At 40.4% G+C, this 13,966-nt stretch overlaps 1 protein-coding gene across 4 annotated transcripts; it reads right to left on the bottom strand.

The window, feature by feature from the left end:
• Nucleotides 1-2,099: 2,099 nt before the first annotated feature.
• Nucleotides 2,100-13,726, bottom strand: sh3glb2a (SH3-domain GRB2-like endophilin B2a). 4 transcript variants are annotated; one of them, XM_030775874.1, is made up of 12 exons: nt 13,627-13,726; nt 12,360-12,501; nt 9,253-9,381; nt 6,711-6,844; nt 6,270-6,362; nt 6,120-6,131; nt 5,159-5,221; nt 4,171-4,194; nt 3,433-3,522; nt 3,062-3,162; nt 2,481-2,745; nt 2,100-2,217 (listed from the first exon to the last, which is right to left on the bottom strand). In XM_030775874.1, exons 1-12 carry the CDS (start codon nt 13,687-13,689, stop codon nt 2,110-2,112), a joined length of 1,224 nt encoding a protein of 407 aa, XP_030631734.1. In that variant the 5' UTR covers nt 13,690-13,726; the 3' UTR covers nt 2,100-2,109. The 4 variants fall into 4 exon arrangements, with proteins under 4 accessions (XP_030631734.1, XP_030631741.1, XP_030631749.1 ...); XM_030775881.1 differs by lacking the exon at nt 6,120-6,131 and having other exon boundaries at nt 2,481-2,694; XM_030775889.1 differs by lacking the exons at nt 5,159-5,221; nt 6,120-6,131.
• Nucleotides 13,727-13,966: the final 240 nt, after the last annotated feature.

The raw sequence follows: 13,966 nt of genomic DNA, 5'->3' as shown, positions 1-13,966 counted from the left end.
AGATGTGACCCTGTTAATATGTAGCTATTTTGCCTGTAGCAGAAAAGACATTTATATACCCTTAAAAAATATATATATATAATGCATTATCTGACATGTTACGGCAGGAACACTGGCTGACACACTTCAGAATGGCAATCTAGGAACTCAACGCATATTCACAAAATGCCATAAATGTTGGTTATATTGCATTAGCTTCTAAAACGTTCAAAGTTGAAAGAACACAACACTGTAGAACTTAAAAACGTAACCGGACAGAATCTGGTTAAAGAGTAATAAAAATGTTGGCTTGCACAAAGAATAAATAAAAATTGTGTGTGTGTGTGAGTCATGATTGGCATCTGTGGGATCACATAGATTAGCAGAGATTACAAACGGGCCACGTCTCCTGTTACACACCTGTTCTGTCACTAAGAAAGCCAACTTTTAAATGTTAAATATTAAATATTAGATGTCACATCCGGGCGATTGGTAGATGACTTGCAAGAATAACACAAAGTTATGAGGGGTCCACGGTGCTGCTACAGGGATGGAGAGTGCAACAAACTGATAAACAATCGTTAACATAAACAAGAAAACAAAAGGCAGTACGGTAAGGAACGCACACAAGTCTCACACGGAGGGAAGGTACCAATATCAAATCGGAAAAGAACGTGACAGACGAGCGCACGTACATATTCTACAAGTTTCTCAGAATAAATAAGTGAACAGTACAACAAGACTGCATGCCTACATTCAAAATGACCATTTGACCTCTTCGTTGACAGCCTCTTGTGTTTTACGTAAAAATGAATCCTAACTTACATGTGTTCAGAACAAAGGTTTCTAGATTTGCTATTTGTGTCTCTTTGAGTCATGTAAACAAATCTTGCTGAGGAGTTTGTTTGTTTGTTTGTTTGTTTGTCTTCTGTATTAGGTTCTGTATCACGTACCACTGAAGTCCTCCCGACCCTAAGGCAACACTAATCTCAAAGAGACTGAACAGGTGACAGTTGTAATCGTAGTCTAGTCAACATTCATTGTAAACCTTGTCGATTTCATCTGAGCTGTTCGTGTATTAAATCTGAGTTCAACTGAGAGTCGTGACATCAAAGGAGCACAAGCTAACATTCCAATTCATCTTCCTGCCCTTAAAATCCTGAATCCTCCTGAGGTGCAATATTTGGGAATAAAAGGAGCACTGAAGCGTTGACTAACTGGGAGTTTGATACATTCGGTAACATCTTTTTTTTTTTTTCTTTTTTTTTTTTAAGGCAGTATCGAAGCGTATGGAAGTGATAGCTTCTTTTTGGAGGCTTCTAGTGCAGTGTGCTGAGTCATTAGACAGTGCATACAGGCAAAACATTTAAACATGAGAGTTGGCCTTGGAATTCTGAGGCATACAATTTTGGTTAACATGGCACAGAGGAGCGCTGTTTGCTTATACATAAGAAAAAAAATTTAAAAAATCACACAGCCGGAGAGTGAGAGCGTGTGAGATGACCTAGCGAAAGCTAACTGTCGTTACTTAGTCATGCAACACATCTGCTGCAAACCAGAAAATTACATAGTATACCAGTGTGACAGAAAAGTAAAGCATTTGGTGCAATATAAATTCTTGGTTTTTCAAGAAATGTACATTTGGCTATTCAGTACGGGACTTCGGATATCTGAATGCTTCTATGAATCAGTAATTGTGTTTGTGTAATGAACAGATTCAGGAGATACCTGAATGGATTGTTGCGAAAACTTTTTCTGGGTTTATGGTAGTTGTATTGAGAGGAGATGTGATTGGAGTGTTTTGTGTTTTGTCTGACTGAAAAGCTTCACAAAGACAATTTGACATACATAACAAGGTCACAAACTGTTAAATAATTTCTCCAGACAGATTAGCTACATCATTCTAAAAATAAATCAAGCATATGAAACCTCGAGGAATATTATCAAGGTATCTTCATGTAAGTCCAAATTAATATTTATGAATCTGTGATCCTTCTACCATCAATCTTCAATAATCAACTTAGGAATCCGTGACTCTACAATGGGTGTGAGTGCATATGGGTCTCTATCCCTGTTAGTAAGAGCATGGGTGCATCTGAATGTGTGTGTGTGTGTGTGTGTGTAGCCTCTTTAGCTCAACAGCTCCAGATACGTGACTGGCACCTTCCCTTTCTGGTTTCCTCTCTCTCCGATCAGCCAATCAGAGTCCATTCCTGGCACAGTGTATACCGTAATGAGCTTGAAAAACAAAAGAAAAGAGTGAACTGAGAGTGAACCGAGAAGAACTCAGAGGTGAACCGTGCCTGCATACATCAACTCTAAAACTCACATCTCTACAATCTTACCACATTTTAGTACTCTGCTTAATACGTCCAGCTAGAATCATAACAGGACACGCCTTAATGTTACATAACTGAAATAACATCAAACGAAACCGATCGTTTCTACCCCCTTCTCTGAATGTTCGCATCAGCCGATCACGTCACAGGCGGCCGTCTCACCTCATCTGCCAGCAGTGAGAGTTCGCTGGTGTCTGCAGCATCATAATCATACAGGACTTTAGCCTTGCGCGTCCCGCTGGCAGGAGGCTGCACCTCCTCAATCTGCAGAGCTTCCGCCTCTATGGGAGATGTGGAGTTAACGGCCTCAGAGGAGGAGGGGTCGCCGGGCAGGCCGACGGAGGCAGCGAGGTTTGCGCCAAATGTTTTGGGGTGGCTGCAGGGGGGGGGGAATAGTGAATTTATCCATAAAAATATTTTGCTGGAGCTTTGCGACGCACGTTTGTCTGATCGTTCAACAACCACACGCGCACACACACACAAAAAAATACACGGTTCTGGGAATACTCACATATCTCCATTAGAACTGTGAGCGTATGGAAAAAGTTAAGAAGTCATCATTTCAGGCAATATCATACATACGCAATTGAAAACAGCAAGGTTTAAAAGACAATATCTAAAAATAACATATGTATTTAGTCAAACTACAACCTGGGAGCAGAGACTCTAAACACTCTTCTTTTCATCTACCTAAATGAACACAAGAACTAGTAAGTAATTAAAGGGAAGTGCCATTCCCTCACCTGCCCAGTTCCTTCTGCAGCTCTAACATGTACTGGTGACACTGGTTGTAGTACGCAGCCTGGGCCTCCACAAATTCATGTAAGCATCGCAGATGATTCATCTGAAGAAAAAAAAACAGACACTATTAACAAGACTCTGTTAACACCTATATACTGTAATATTTCTAAGAATGTGTCCAAAGACCACTTTAATCACAGCACGTGCTGTAGGACATGGAAACGCAACCATTTCAGTGCAAACATACTAATTAACCAACGAGCAACAAGTAACTCGCATGGGTCAGGAGAAGGTAGCGCAAAAAAAAAAAAAAATCGAACGCGTCTCACGGATTTGACTTTCGTCAACAAAGTCTAAGAAGACGAGGACTCACGTGAGTGCTTCCGATTCCCTCCAGCAGCAGTCGCGTAATCTCCGCCTGTCTGTCAAACTCAGTTTGAGCCACGCGCAACTCCTGCTCAGCCTATAAGATATCAGGTGACATGTGGATCATTTACTTCTGGGTAGATGTAGCAGATGGAGGAATATTAACTTTTGCCTGTGAGCCTGGTCCTCGGCCAGAGGAGCGAATAAGGAGAAGTTATTGAAGTCGTAGAAGAATTGATGGAGCTCGCCACAGAGCTTTTCACTCAGTCAGCACAGTATCTGCCTCCCACCGATGCTGAGCTACTTCGATGAGCATCTTGTAATATTTACTTTAGGAATTTCGCCATTGTGTTCAAAGTGCCTTGGAGAGGCACTGGTGAAATGTTCAGAACTTTTTTATTACATCAGTTTTCAGGCTTAGTTAAAGATTCTACAACATATACAGTACACTCATATATGTGTACGAGAATGAACGACAGGAAAAGAGAGATAGAAGAGAAGAAATAGCAAGATAAACAGTCTATCTGGTTATCAGTGACTCCACAAAAAAATACCACATGACTTTTGAAGTTTAAATGCCGTTCCTTTAAATCTGTACGAGCAAAACCAACAATGAATCAGCTGAAATTTCTAAACGTGATTAGTTTAAATTGGCCAATGGTCTGCTGCATACAGAACATGGGTTAAATTCCAGGTCATGTGACGACATAAAGAGCCACTGTTGCGGTGATAATGAAATACTCACTTTGTCCACTTCTTCAGTCCACAGCTGATGAACCACATGACAGGGAAGAGAGAGAAGGGTCATCACAATGGGGAAAGTACACATGACAAAGAGTGAGTCACAGTGGACATAGTTACGACAGATGACTTAACAATGCAAACAGTCTGCTGGAGACATTTCCTGAGCAGGTTCACGATGGCTGATTATATGAAAATACACAGTGAAAACTGTCATTTTGGTCAACTGAACAACATACCATATCACAGGTTTTTTTCATGTTTGTTTTGTCAACAGTGAAAATATCGCATTATTCAAAGTTTGATACACTCTTCCTGTCGGGGAATCGATCTGTGGTCTTCCGCGTAACAGGCAGGGTTACCGCCCAGTATGCTAACAAGGATGAACTGATGACTGTTTGCTCAGGTATGCATTAATAATAGTGCTAATGCTTATGAATGAGTTGCTTAGGATCTTGAATTATGTGTGAAATAAAACACTGAATTCTTCAAGAATAATAAATCTCAGATCAGTTGTAGTAAATTCCAGAACATGGCTTAATGTTTGCTCAGTTAGTTACATCAATAGGATGATTCACTATCTGTCCATCTCGAGTGGGTTTGGCTACATTATTTAAACTTAATAAGCATCGACCGGTTACTTGTGGGTAAACAGGGGTGAGGACCGTCTGGTCTTATCAAACCAGAAAGACAAACTACAGCAATCACTAAATTAGTCACACTGAGGAACTGAATACGCTCCATTATGAACCAAAATGCATTTTAACCCCATCCTCAGCAGATAAACCATGCCATGCTTTGGGGCATAAGTCATGATTTAGCCAAAAATCTCAAAATTTCTCAGCAGCATTATGCAAAAGTACGACAGACAGAAGACCAGTTTTCTAACTCCTGATATAAATAGAGAAATGAGGTCTCTGAACATACACGGGTCCGTGAGACGTTAGGACAGGAAGGAAGCAGAATTAATGATCATTAAAGGAAGGCCTTACCGCAGATGCACTGGCAGACAGGACATAATTACGAGGTCGAGTCTCCTGGAAATCTGGCGTTGCCTGAACACAGGACGAAACAGTTTTATATAAATCTACCCGTAAACAGTAACAAATAAACAAATAACAAACAATGAATAAATGTCGAGAGAGACACTTAGAGTCTCAGGGTCTAAATAGAAACTTCTTCCTTGTTAGGTGATGATGAACTACTGGAAATTAAATGTGAATAAACTGTGTTGAATGTATGTATGAAGCACTACTGTATTAAATAAGAAGTAAAAATGATCACTAATGATGATTATATAACGAGATAATTTAAGTGCAGGAATTCTCCTGAAGTGCCATGCATCTAGGAACCATGTTGAGAAAAATTCAAAGCTCAAAGATCAGAACATAAATTCGACTATTTTCAAATACATTTTAACAGTATTTTCTCTGCAAAATTGAATATGCAGCTGCCACAGAATTTCAAATATGCGATACAAAATCACGGTATTTAATTCAGTCTGACCTTTGACCTTCATAAAGAAAACAAACAGAGTAACAAATGAAACACGTATCTTCTAAAGACACTCCTCACAGCTACATATCCACTGATTATGATATGATGGACCTGAATACGACATGAATTATAATCTGTAAAGCTGCAGGCACTTTAGGAATGAAAGATCGAGTATCTAGCCTCTTCACATGTCTCACAGTTCTGTTTAAATTCATGACCAACAGAGGACGGTTTTCCATGGACTGTAGCCATCCCAGTGGATGATTCTAATCCATCATATCATAATACAGGCTGTAGCTATACCCTTGAGATCATTTTTTCTTCTTCGATTCTAAAAGAAGAATGTATGTGAACCAACGCAAAAGTAAAACACATACATAGAACATCGGTAAAAGGACAGGGAAAGAAACTGCAACCATGAACAACATTAAAATGTAGATTTACACTAATACTCACTTCTTTCTCACACTGCAAAGGTTAGAATAGAGATATAAGGTTAGTCAGTAGTGTAAGCAGAACAGGGCTTAATGCTGAATGGCACTGAAAGACAGAAAGAGAAGCAGAGAGGAAGAGAAGAAGAGAGAGAGAGAGAGAATAGGAGCTCACTGCGGCTTTGGCCTCCGCTGCTTTGGCTTTCTTCAGGCGGGCTTTGCAGGCATCCAGGTCCAAACGGCGGTTCTCCAGGAGTCTTCTCTCTTTCTGTGGGAAGGATGAAAAGAGTGAGAAGTTGAATCCCTTCGACATTTCACTGGCTTAAATCAAAACTAGCAGCTTTTGGAGAGACTCCCCCAATTTGGCGATTATAAATCTTGAGTAATGCTTTCAAATATAGAAAAATGCTATAGTGGAGGAGACAAATTATAAAAAGTTTGTATTGTTTCACAATTTCATTTAGACGGCAGACAAATATCAAACACTTTTGGATTTGGAGCCAACTGGGCTTGTTAGTTTGGTCTCACAGACAAATAGGGATACAGAACAGAGCAAAACAGTATGAAATTTTGACACAAAGAGATGTTTAGCAATCTCAACGGTGCACAAACTCACTGATATGGTCCTCCAGTCTCCTTCCAGAAAGTTCCGCAGGGGTGTGAGGAAGCTGATGGCTGAGGTCTGCAGAAACTCCCGCTCTGCATTCCCTAGGCGTCTTTGGCAGTCACCAACTTTGATTAAGGTACTCCCTACAGAGCAAGAGTAAAAGGTGTTTAATCATTTTCATCACCCCGACACACAAAGCCGACACAATTTAGGATGTCACAGTTACATTTATGGATGTAGTCTGCATACGATATTCCCTCAGTATCAAAGAGAAGGGCATTACGCAACTTTCTGCATTTTTCATCAAATTCATCCCGTCCGCAACTTAATAATTAATCGCCCGACTAAATTTAAGCACACGCGATTGCTCACCGCAAAACACCTCCGCGAAATGACACAGGGAAAAAAAAAACGAACTTCTCGGTTAAAAAAAGCGGTATCGACATGGGGGACATCATTCAACAGTATGCATGCCCCCATCCCTTGAGCCCAGCTGCTCAGGAGAGGCCTGAGGAAGTCTATTCTGCCAATTCAATCAATTATTTACATCTCCCAGCTGCACTGCTCCTGATGTCTGAGCTCCACAACAACCAGTGTTCCAGAACTTTCACTGTAATTTGTGGACAAAATAGCAGATTCCGACAGCGGCAAAGCTATACCACTGAGCGCTATGACTGGGTGAAGTTTGGGAGCTATAATTAATGATGCAAATGCGAATTGTTTTTCAGGGTGACAACAGAACGTGCTGCTACACGTTTCTGGCGACGAACGAAAACGGAAAGTCACGTTCTAAGTGTCGCGTAAGGTCAAGGAGAAGTGGAGGTTGAGGAAGGTTTTCTTTGACAAAGGACAAAACCGCATGTCGCAAACTTGCTCAAACATCTGACGAGTGCCCGTCCGCCACTTTGAATCTAATTTTCAAAAGGGCCAGAAGGATAAAGAAATCACAACAACGCAAACTACAGACGGGAGAGGTAAGAGCAATTCAGAGAGCGTCTAGCGAGAGCAAATGGAGAGTACATTTGCAATCAAGGGACTGTACTACGACGGCATGAGAGGCCCAGACCGCAGATTCTCATTAAAATCCATTTCAGAAATGGAGACGTTGAACGGCCCTCCACTCTGGAGTGCTTTCAGTGGAAGAGAACAGGCCAAAGCCATAGGAAAAAAAAAATGTAAAAAAACCCATCCACTGCCGCTAAAGACCGAACCAACAGCGCTCAGCAAGCTACAGATCGCAAATGACCTGCCTTATAGCAGCTAAGAGCATTTTGCATCGAGAACAGACTAATAAATGGTATGAATGCAGCTGCTGTTATGTATCTCCATCACTCATCATGCTGCATCTGATTTTAAGTAGGCTATTACTACAACTGATGTGGCAGCATGTCATGTTTATCTTGTGTTTCTAATGCAGCCAACCACACAACTTATGTCAGTGTCAGAAAAGGATAATTGGTTAAATATTTAAAATAAACAGCCATTTCGTGCTAATCAATGAACCAGTTAAAGTACTTCAGAATACAAAACATTACACATATTCCTGACTGCGTTACAATCCACTGCTTTCATCTTATCATCACAGGTCATTTTCATATTATCTGCTACATAATATCCTGATGTCCACAGAATTGGTACTTATGGAAAGATGCAGCGACACAAAATGGGACAATGAAACTGATCATCTATCGACTTAAATGAATGCAAGCTTTTGCCAACAACATTAAAGGGAATTGCTATACCTATATTGACTGCCAAAAGGCTTTCTCTCAGTGCTTGCTGGCCAGTGTGAGCTGGCACGGCTGAATGACATGTGACCTCCAAATAAAGCTCTATTGATTCTCCAGGCTGCTAGTAGAGGGAGGGACTGTGAGTTATTGGAGAGGCAGTAAAAAAACAGCCTGGAGGGTGAAGAGAGGCACAGAGAGAGAGAGAGAGGGGGGGGGGAGACACTGGGATCTAATTTAATCAGATTTAATCCCGGCCACAAAAGACCGCATCCCCATTTAACTCAGCTCCACAACACCTCGAGAAGGGCACATCTCAATCAAAAAAACATTTTGGAGCATAAACTGCATTTAATAAGAGATTTTAAAAAAAAAAAAGAGAGAGAGAGAGAGAGAGAATGAGAAGTTGTGCAATGACACTGCTACTTTTTGTCGACTCATAATTTTTTCAGGTCTGTATAATTCTCAAAACAGCATATAAGGGTGACACAGAAAAACTGGCACAGAACGATCTCTGTTCAAAAAAAGGCTCTATAAAGCGACATTAAACACTGATGTAGTGAGCTGATTTAATCAAGGGAAAACTTTTTAAGTCTCAGTCTAATTAGGAAATTGGCCTCTGACTCTAAAGCAGTGGTCCCAGTTTTTCTCCCAAAGATAATATTCAAAATTTACTCTTGGCAAACATTTACAAACTGATTGTCCACCCCACCCTTCTGAGATGTTCTCTTTACCCTAAATACAAAATGAGGGGAAAATATGACAATAGTTTCTAAAACATATTCGTATATGTCTTATTCTCAGTAGGTCTGAAGCACTCTTACCATATGGTGTTCCCGGTCCAAAATCTTTGGCTGCCTCCAACATATACTGTGCCAGTATCTCTCCATTGGTGGGTCTGGGCGGAACTTTCCGGTCTAGCTTCTCATATAGGAACTCCTCAATTCTGGCACCTGGGAGAGTGACAGTTTACAGTTTAAAGAGATGCAGGAACTTAATGACACTCAAAGAGAAAAAGGAGACAATGCAAGAGAATGATTAAAACATGAGAGAGAAGTCATGTGTTTCAGGAGATGTGTGAGAAATCAATCTATGAAAGAGCTACATAAAAAAAAAGAAACGAGAATCTCAAAAAAGGGCAAACAGAGGAAAAAAAAAAAAAAAACACAAAATCCCATTGAAATAAATACAGCCCAAATTCACATACACGACTGTAATGACTGAATGTTATATGAGTATCTAAATGGTCCAGACTTTCCAGAAGTGAACAGTCTCACATTCACTTAAGAGAATATGTACATAGACAAGGGAACAGACAAACAGTTGCATAGGACAAAGACACTGTACGGCAAGACAGATATGAAGCTCTATAGAAACAGAACCTCCTCCAAAGGTCAGAGACATTTTATGCGGCACTAAGGAGACATGATGAGTAATGAGGTCATAAGGCAGATAAACAATTTCACAAAAGAACAAAAGAAAAAGGTCTGAGAATATTTCTCCGCCCTCAGTCACTGACGGTGACTGTTCTCAATACCGTGGTTACAGCGTGCAGACGGTGCTTAGGTCAGTATTGAACCGTGTCACGTTATTTAGTTTTATATAGCAGGTAAGGGAGCAAGGGAGTGATCCTTGGAAGATATGTGGGATTATTTCACACAATGGTCAATGGACTTATCTTTGTTGTTGCTTTTTTTTTTTTAATCTTTTACTTTTATTTTATGTATGTTTCTACAAAATTTATATACTTGATGAACTGCTCAAATACACACGGGACTCTAACAGCAGATCTAACCTTTTATCTGCTCCTTCCTTTTGAAAGAATATCTGAACAGGGACCCATTCATTGTCCAATTTAATTCAATTCAAGGCAATAATGGCTTGTATTGAATTCAGCTGCATAATGTTTCTGATGATGAAAGGACAGACAGTCCCTTGCTGCTAGAGATTCATACAGCATGTGTTCTTACGGTAATATCATTTTCATAATAATCTGTAGAAACAGCATAATACTAGCTAGCTCAGATTAAGGTTTTGTGTGTGCCACTTAGCTGTAATATGATCAAATATTATAGCAGGAGATGGGGAAAAAAAACGTATCGGTTCGGAACGCTCAGACATAAAATTACACGTACAAGCAGCTGATTCAAAAAAGCAAGTAACGGAAATCTCGCTTGTTACAACACAGCTGGGCAAATGAAGACCTGAATGATAACATCAGGCAATGCTATAATGGGCCTTGTGACCACTGTTTGACATACACACAAAAGACAATACAGAGACAGGTAGATAAAGTAAGATGATCTCATGGAGGTATATGTTCCAACAAAGTCCACAAACACCAGGGAGTCAGCACCTTGGGTCCATAGGAGCCCTCCTGTCCCTAGTCACTTAGAGACGGGGGAAAAAGACGACACCCATACTCAATTCAAAAGTCTGTGTACTTGTCAGATAATGGAATATGAAGAAGTGGGAACTCGATATTAGGGGGAAACCGGGGCAAAACTAGCACAGTCAGTTATAATACTGACGTTTTTTTCTCGAAACGAAAACGACCGCTAAACCGGTGAGCTGGTCACACAAAGGACAGATGTGAAGAAAACGGCAACGTTATAACTGACCGGCATTCGTTCGTTTTCGCTTCGCTTTCCCCTATCTGTGAAGCCTTGTTATGGAGTGAATGCAGTGTGTCAAACAAAGATGCAGTGTGAAAGATTATGAGCTCACAGACAAAAGTGACATCTGCAGAAACTCTGAGCTTATGAGAGAACTGAAGCTTTGGTATCATCCAGAATCCACACAGCAGAAACTCTTGACTGTAGAGTTGCCAATGGCATACAAAACGCAGGCTGACAAATGTTCATGTAATTGAAGATATATCACGGCTTACCCAACCGGTCAGCACATACTTGTGCCTACAGCCCATAATTCAAAGCTTCCAACTTGAACAGTCTTCACTCACAAACTCATGAGTGACCCAAACCCATCAAACCTTGGTTTGGAAACTCAAAATGTTGCCCTCACAGTTAATGAATGGAGGAATCCCAGGACACTGTGAAGTGTTTGGAGGGGGATACTTACCAGTGTGATCAACTGTAGCATGGTGGGGTTAAAAAGTCACAGGTTAGAGCCCAATGTTTCTTCGCTGCCTCTTCACAAACCATAACTAAGGTGCCTGAATGTGATGACATTCTACAAAAATATATGGAATATCTAAAACAGGAAGACCATATAAGGTCATTTCCAATAAATGTGAAAGATCCCTACTAAAAACTCTCAAGCGGTCCACTTTTGATAACTTCACCTACGAATAAATATTCATGTGTTTGGAATGAACACAAAAAATTAATAGGATGTTTGTGAGTTTTTATTGGAATACTGATTCCAGAAATACCTCAAGAAATGATAGTCTGTTATGGCAGTAAACACTGAGAGTGTTCTCTCTGAAGTACGCACAGTAACAGACACTCCAGAATCAGAAAATAATAGGCTATGTGATTTTCAATGTATAGTGTTCTGAAAACTGTTGGACAACTAATTATGGACCCTATGCTAAAGAAAAGCTCGTTTTAATGATAACTTATAGGAATTATATGGTTTATGTTCTAACCGCAGACATTAATTATGTTTTTGAAACTTATCTAGTGTGGCACACTAGACTGAAGTAAGGGGTAATCAGTGACACTGGGCTGTGATAGTGCCCCAGGTCACTGATCTCTGATCCAAGGCCAGTCATTTCCCCAAGGTTAGCTTTAGGGATAAATTTGCATTGGTTATATTCAGAGCTGAAGGCAATGCTGGGGGAGGACGGGGGGGGGGGGGGGGGGTGGGGGGGGGGTGAAATCTTTACAATTTGAATTTAGCTGCTACAAACGCGGGCCTGCTTACAGTGTTTGAAGGATATCAGCCGTATGGATGATTGAGCTCTTACTTGGGTTTGGCTGTAACAGAACTTCTGTCTGTCTGAAGATCTTCTCTGTCCAGTTCTTGGTGCTGTCGGCACGGGCCAGTAGATTCTCAAAGTGGGCGTCCAACTCTGTCTTTTCTGCCTGGCCTAGCTTCTCTTCAGTGAACTGTGGCAAGACAGCAGGCACAGAATACACTGCAAATCAATACCAATACTCAGAAACACAGATGAGAGGACAAGAGGCAGCAGGCCAAACAGAACTATGACACAACACAAAAGACACATAGGAGGAAATTACAAGCTACAGTGAGTGGATTGTGTCACAGCCAGGCTCATTGTGCAATATGTAAGAACAAGAAGACAGTTATGATTAAAGATAAGTCTGATGCAATGGGATGAACCTCTGCTAAATTTTCTAATCTTCTGTGCAACGCAGTACGCGGTTATAACTAAAGTGGCTATTTGTCACTGGTGTTTAGTTACAAATAAATAATAAACAAACAAACAAATAGATAAATAAATGAAACGGTAGAAAATGCATCTGAAGGTTTTTGCTGATGCCACATAAGACATATACCTCCTAATACTAATGACATAACGACGAGCCTACATGAGTTGTTATAACACACTAATGACCTTCTACTAATCTTTGCTGTTAAACTCATTCGTGGGGAGCGCTCTCAATGGAAGGTAAAGTTCATAAAATCGTTTTGCAAACCCAAAAGCATCCGGATCGTTTTTCATCACACTAATTCAGCTGTTGCTTTCGTATAAATCTAACTCAACGCAGAATGAAACTGATGCTTAATTCACATTTTATCTTACGACATTACAGTTTTTTTCGGGCATCACACCTGGCAAGTCACGATCTTAAACAGTTGTTTTTCTTTGCTTTTGGAACTTTGTACAGCTATCAGGCTTCTTTAAACATGTGCAATCTTGTCAGTATCGTACTCACAAGAGACAGGCTTCATGTATATGAGGTCACGCAAAAATTTAGCAAAAATGGGTAATGAGTCGCTCTGTCAAACGAGCTGCGGAAATCTAAAAACCTTTGAGCCATTAAACAATCACACCATTGTATTGCACTGGTTAAAGAAATATGAAACAAAACATTTACAACTTGAAAAAATCTCAAATATTTGGTTAATTTTGACAAAATATGAAGCGTGGGTGGGTGTCGTGGATGACTGCATTTTACCGCTTTGCTGTAATCAGTTTCATTTTGTGAGCATTAGTCGGAGTTGTCACCACTCCTCCCAAACAAATTGCTACTGGAAAACACTCTTACTTGGACAGCTCGAGAGAAGAAGACTCCAGCATCCGAAGCTAGTTTCTTAACGCTAAAATCCATTGTCAGCGAATAATAGGCAAAGTCTCCACGGCATCTGAGTCAACGCAGTAACAACGTCCAGGCTACTGAGCTGGAGAGAGCGGCCGTATCTGACTGTGTCATCAGTGCTCTCGTAAATCGTCTACTCTGCCTAAATTTAAAGGGAAATGTCACATTTTGACACAGACTCTTGCGCCTCAAAATAAATGAATTGAACCCGCATAAACAGATAACAGATAACAGATAAACAGTTGTGTGATGGGTCTGAGAAGGAGATTTGTGCAGTTATTCATTTGGC

This window comes from Chanos chanos, chromosome 1 (genome assembly GCF_902362185.1).
Source record: "Chanos chanos chromosome 1, fChaCha1.1, whole genome shotgun sequence".
Taxonomy (NCBI): Eukaryota; Metazoa; Chordata; class Actinopteri; order Gonorynchiformes; family Chanidae; genus Chanos; species Chanos chanos.
The sequence above is the reverse complement of the archived record's forward strand: the minus strand, read 5'-3'. Positions and strand labels throughout refer to the sequence as shown.

What these genes read in the sequence shown, in the direction of transcription:
- sh3glb2a (XM_030775874.1), bottom strand. Translation starts at nt 13,689, where the DNA reads ATGGATTTTAGCGTTAAGAAACTAGCTTCGGATGCTGGAGTCTTCTTC. An exon ending in AGGGAATCGGAAGCACTCAC is followed by an intron (nt 3,163 to 3,432) that starts GTGAGTCCTCGT and finishes TTTTTTCTTCAG; the next exon opens with ATGAATCATCTGCGATGCTT. An exon ending in TCTCACTGCTGGCAGATGAG is followed by an intron (nt 2,218 to 2,480) that starts GTGAGACGGCCG and finishes TTGTTTTTCAAG; the next exon opens with CTCATTACGGTATACACTGT.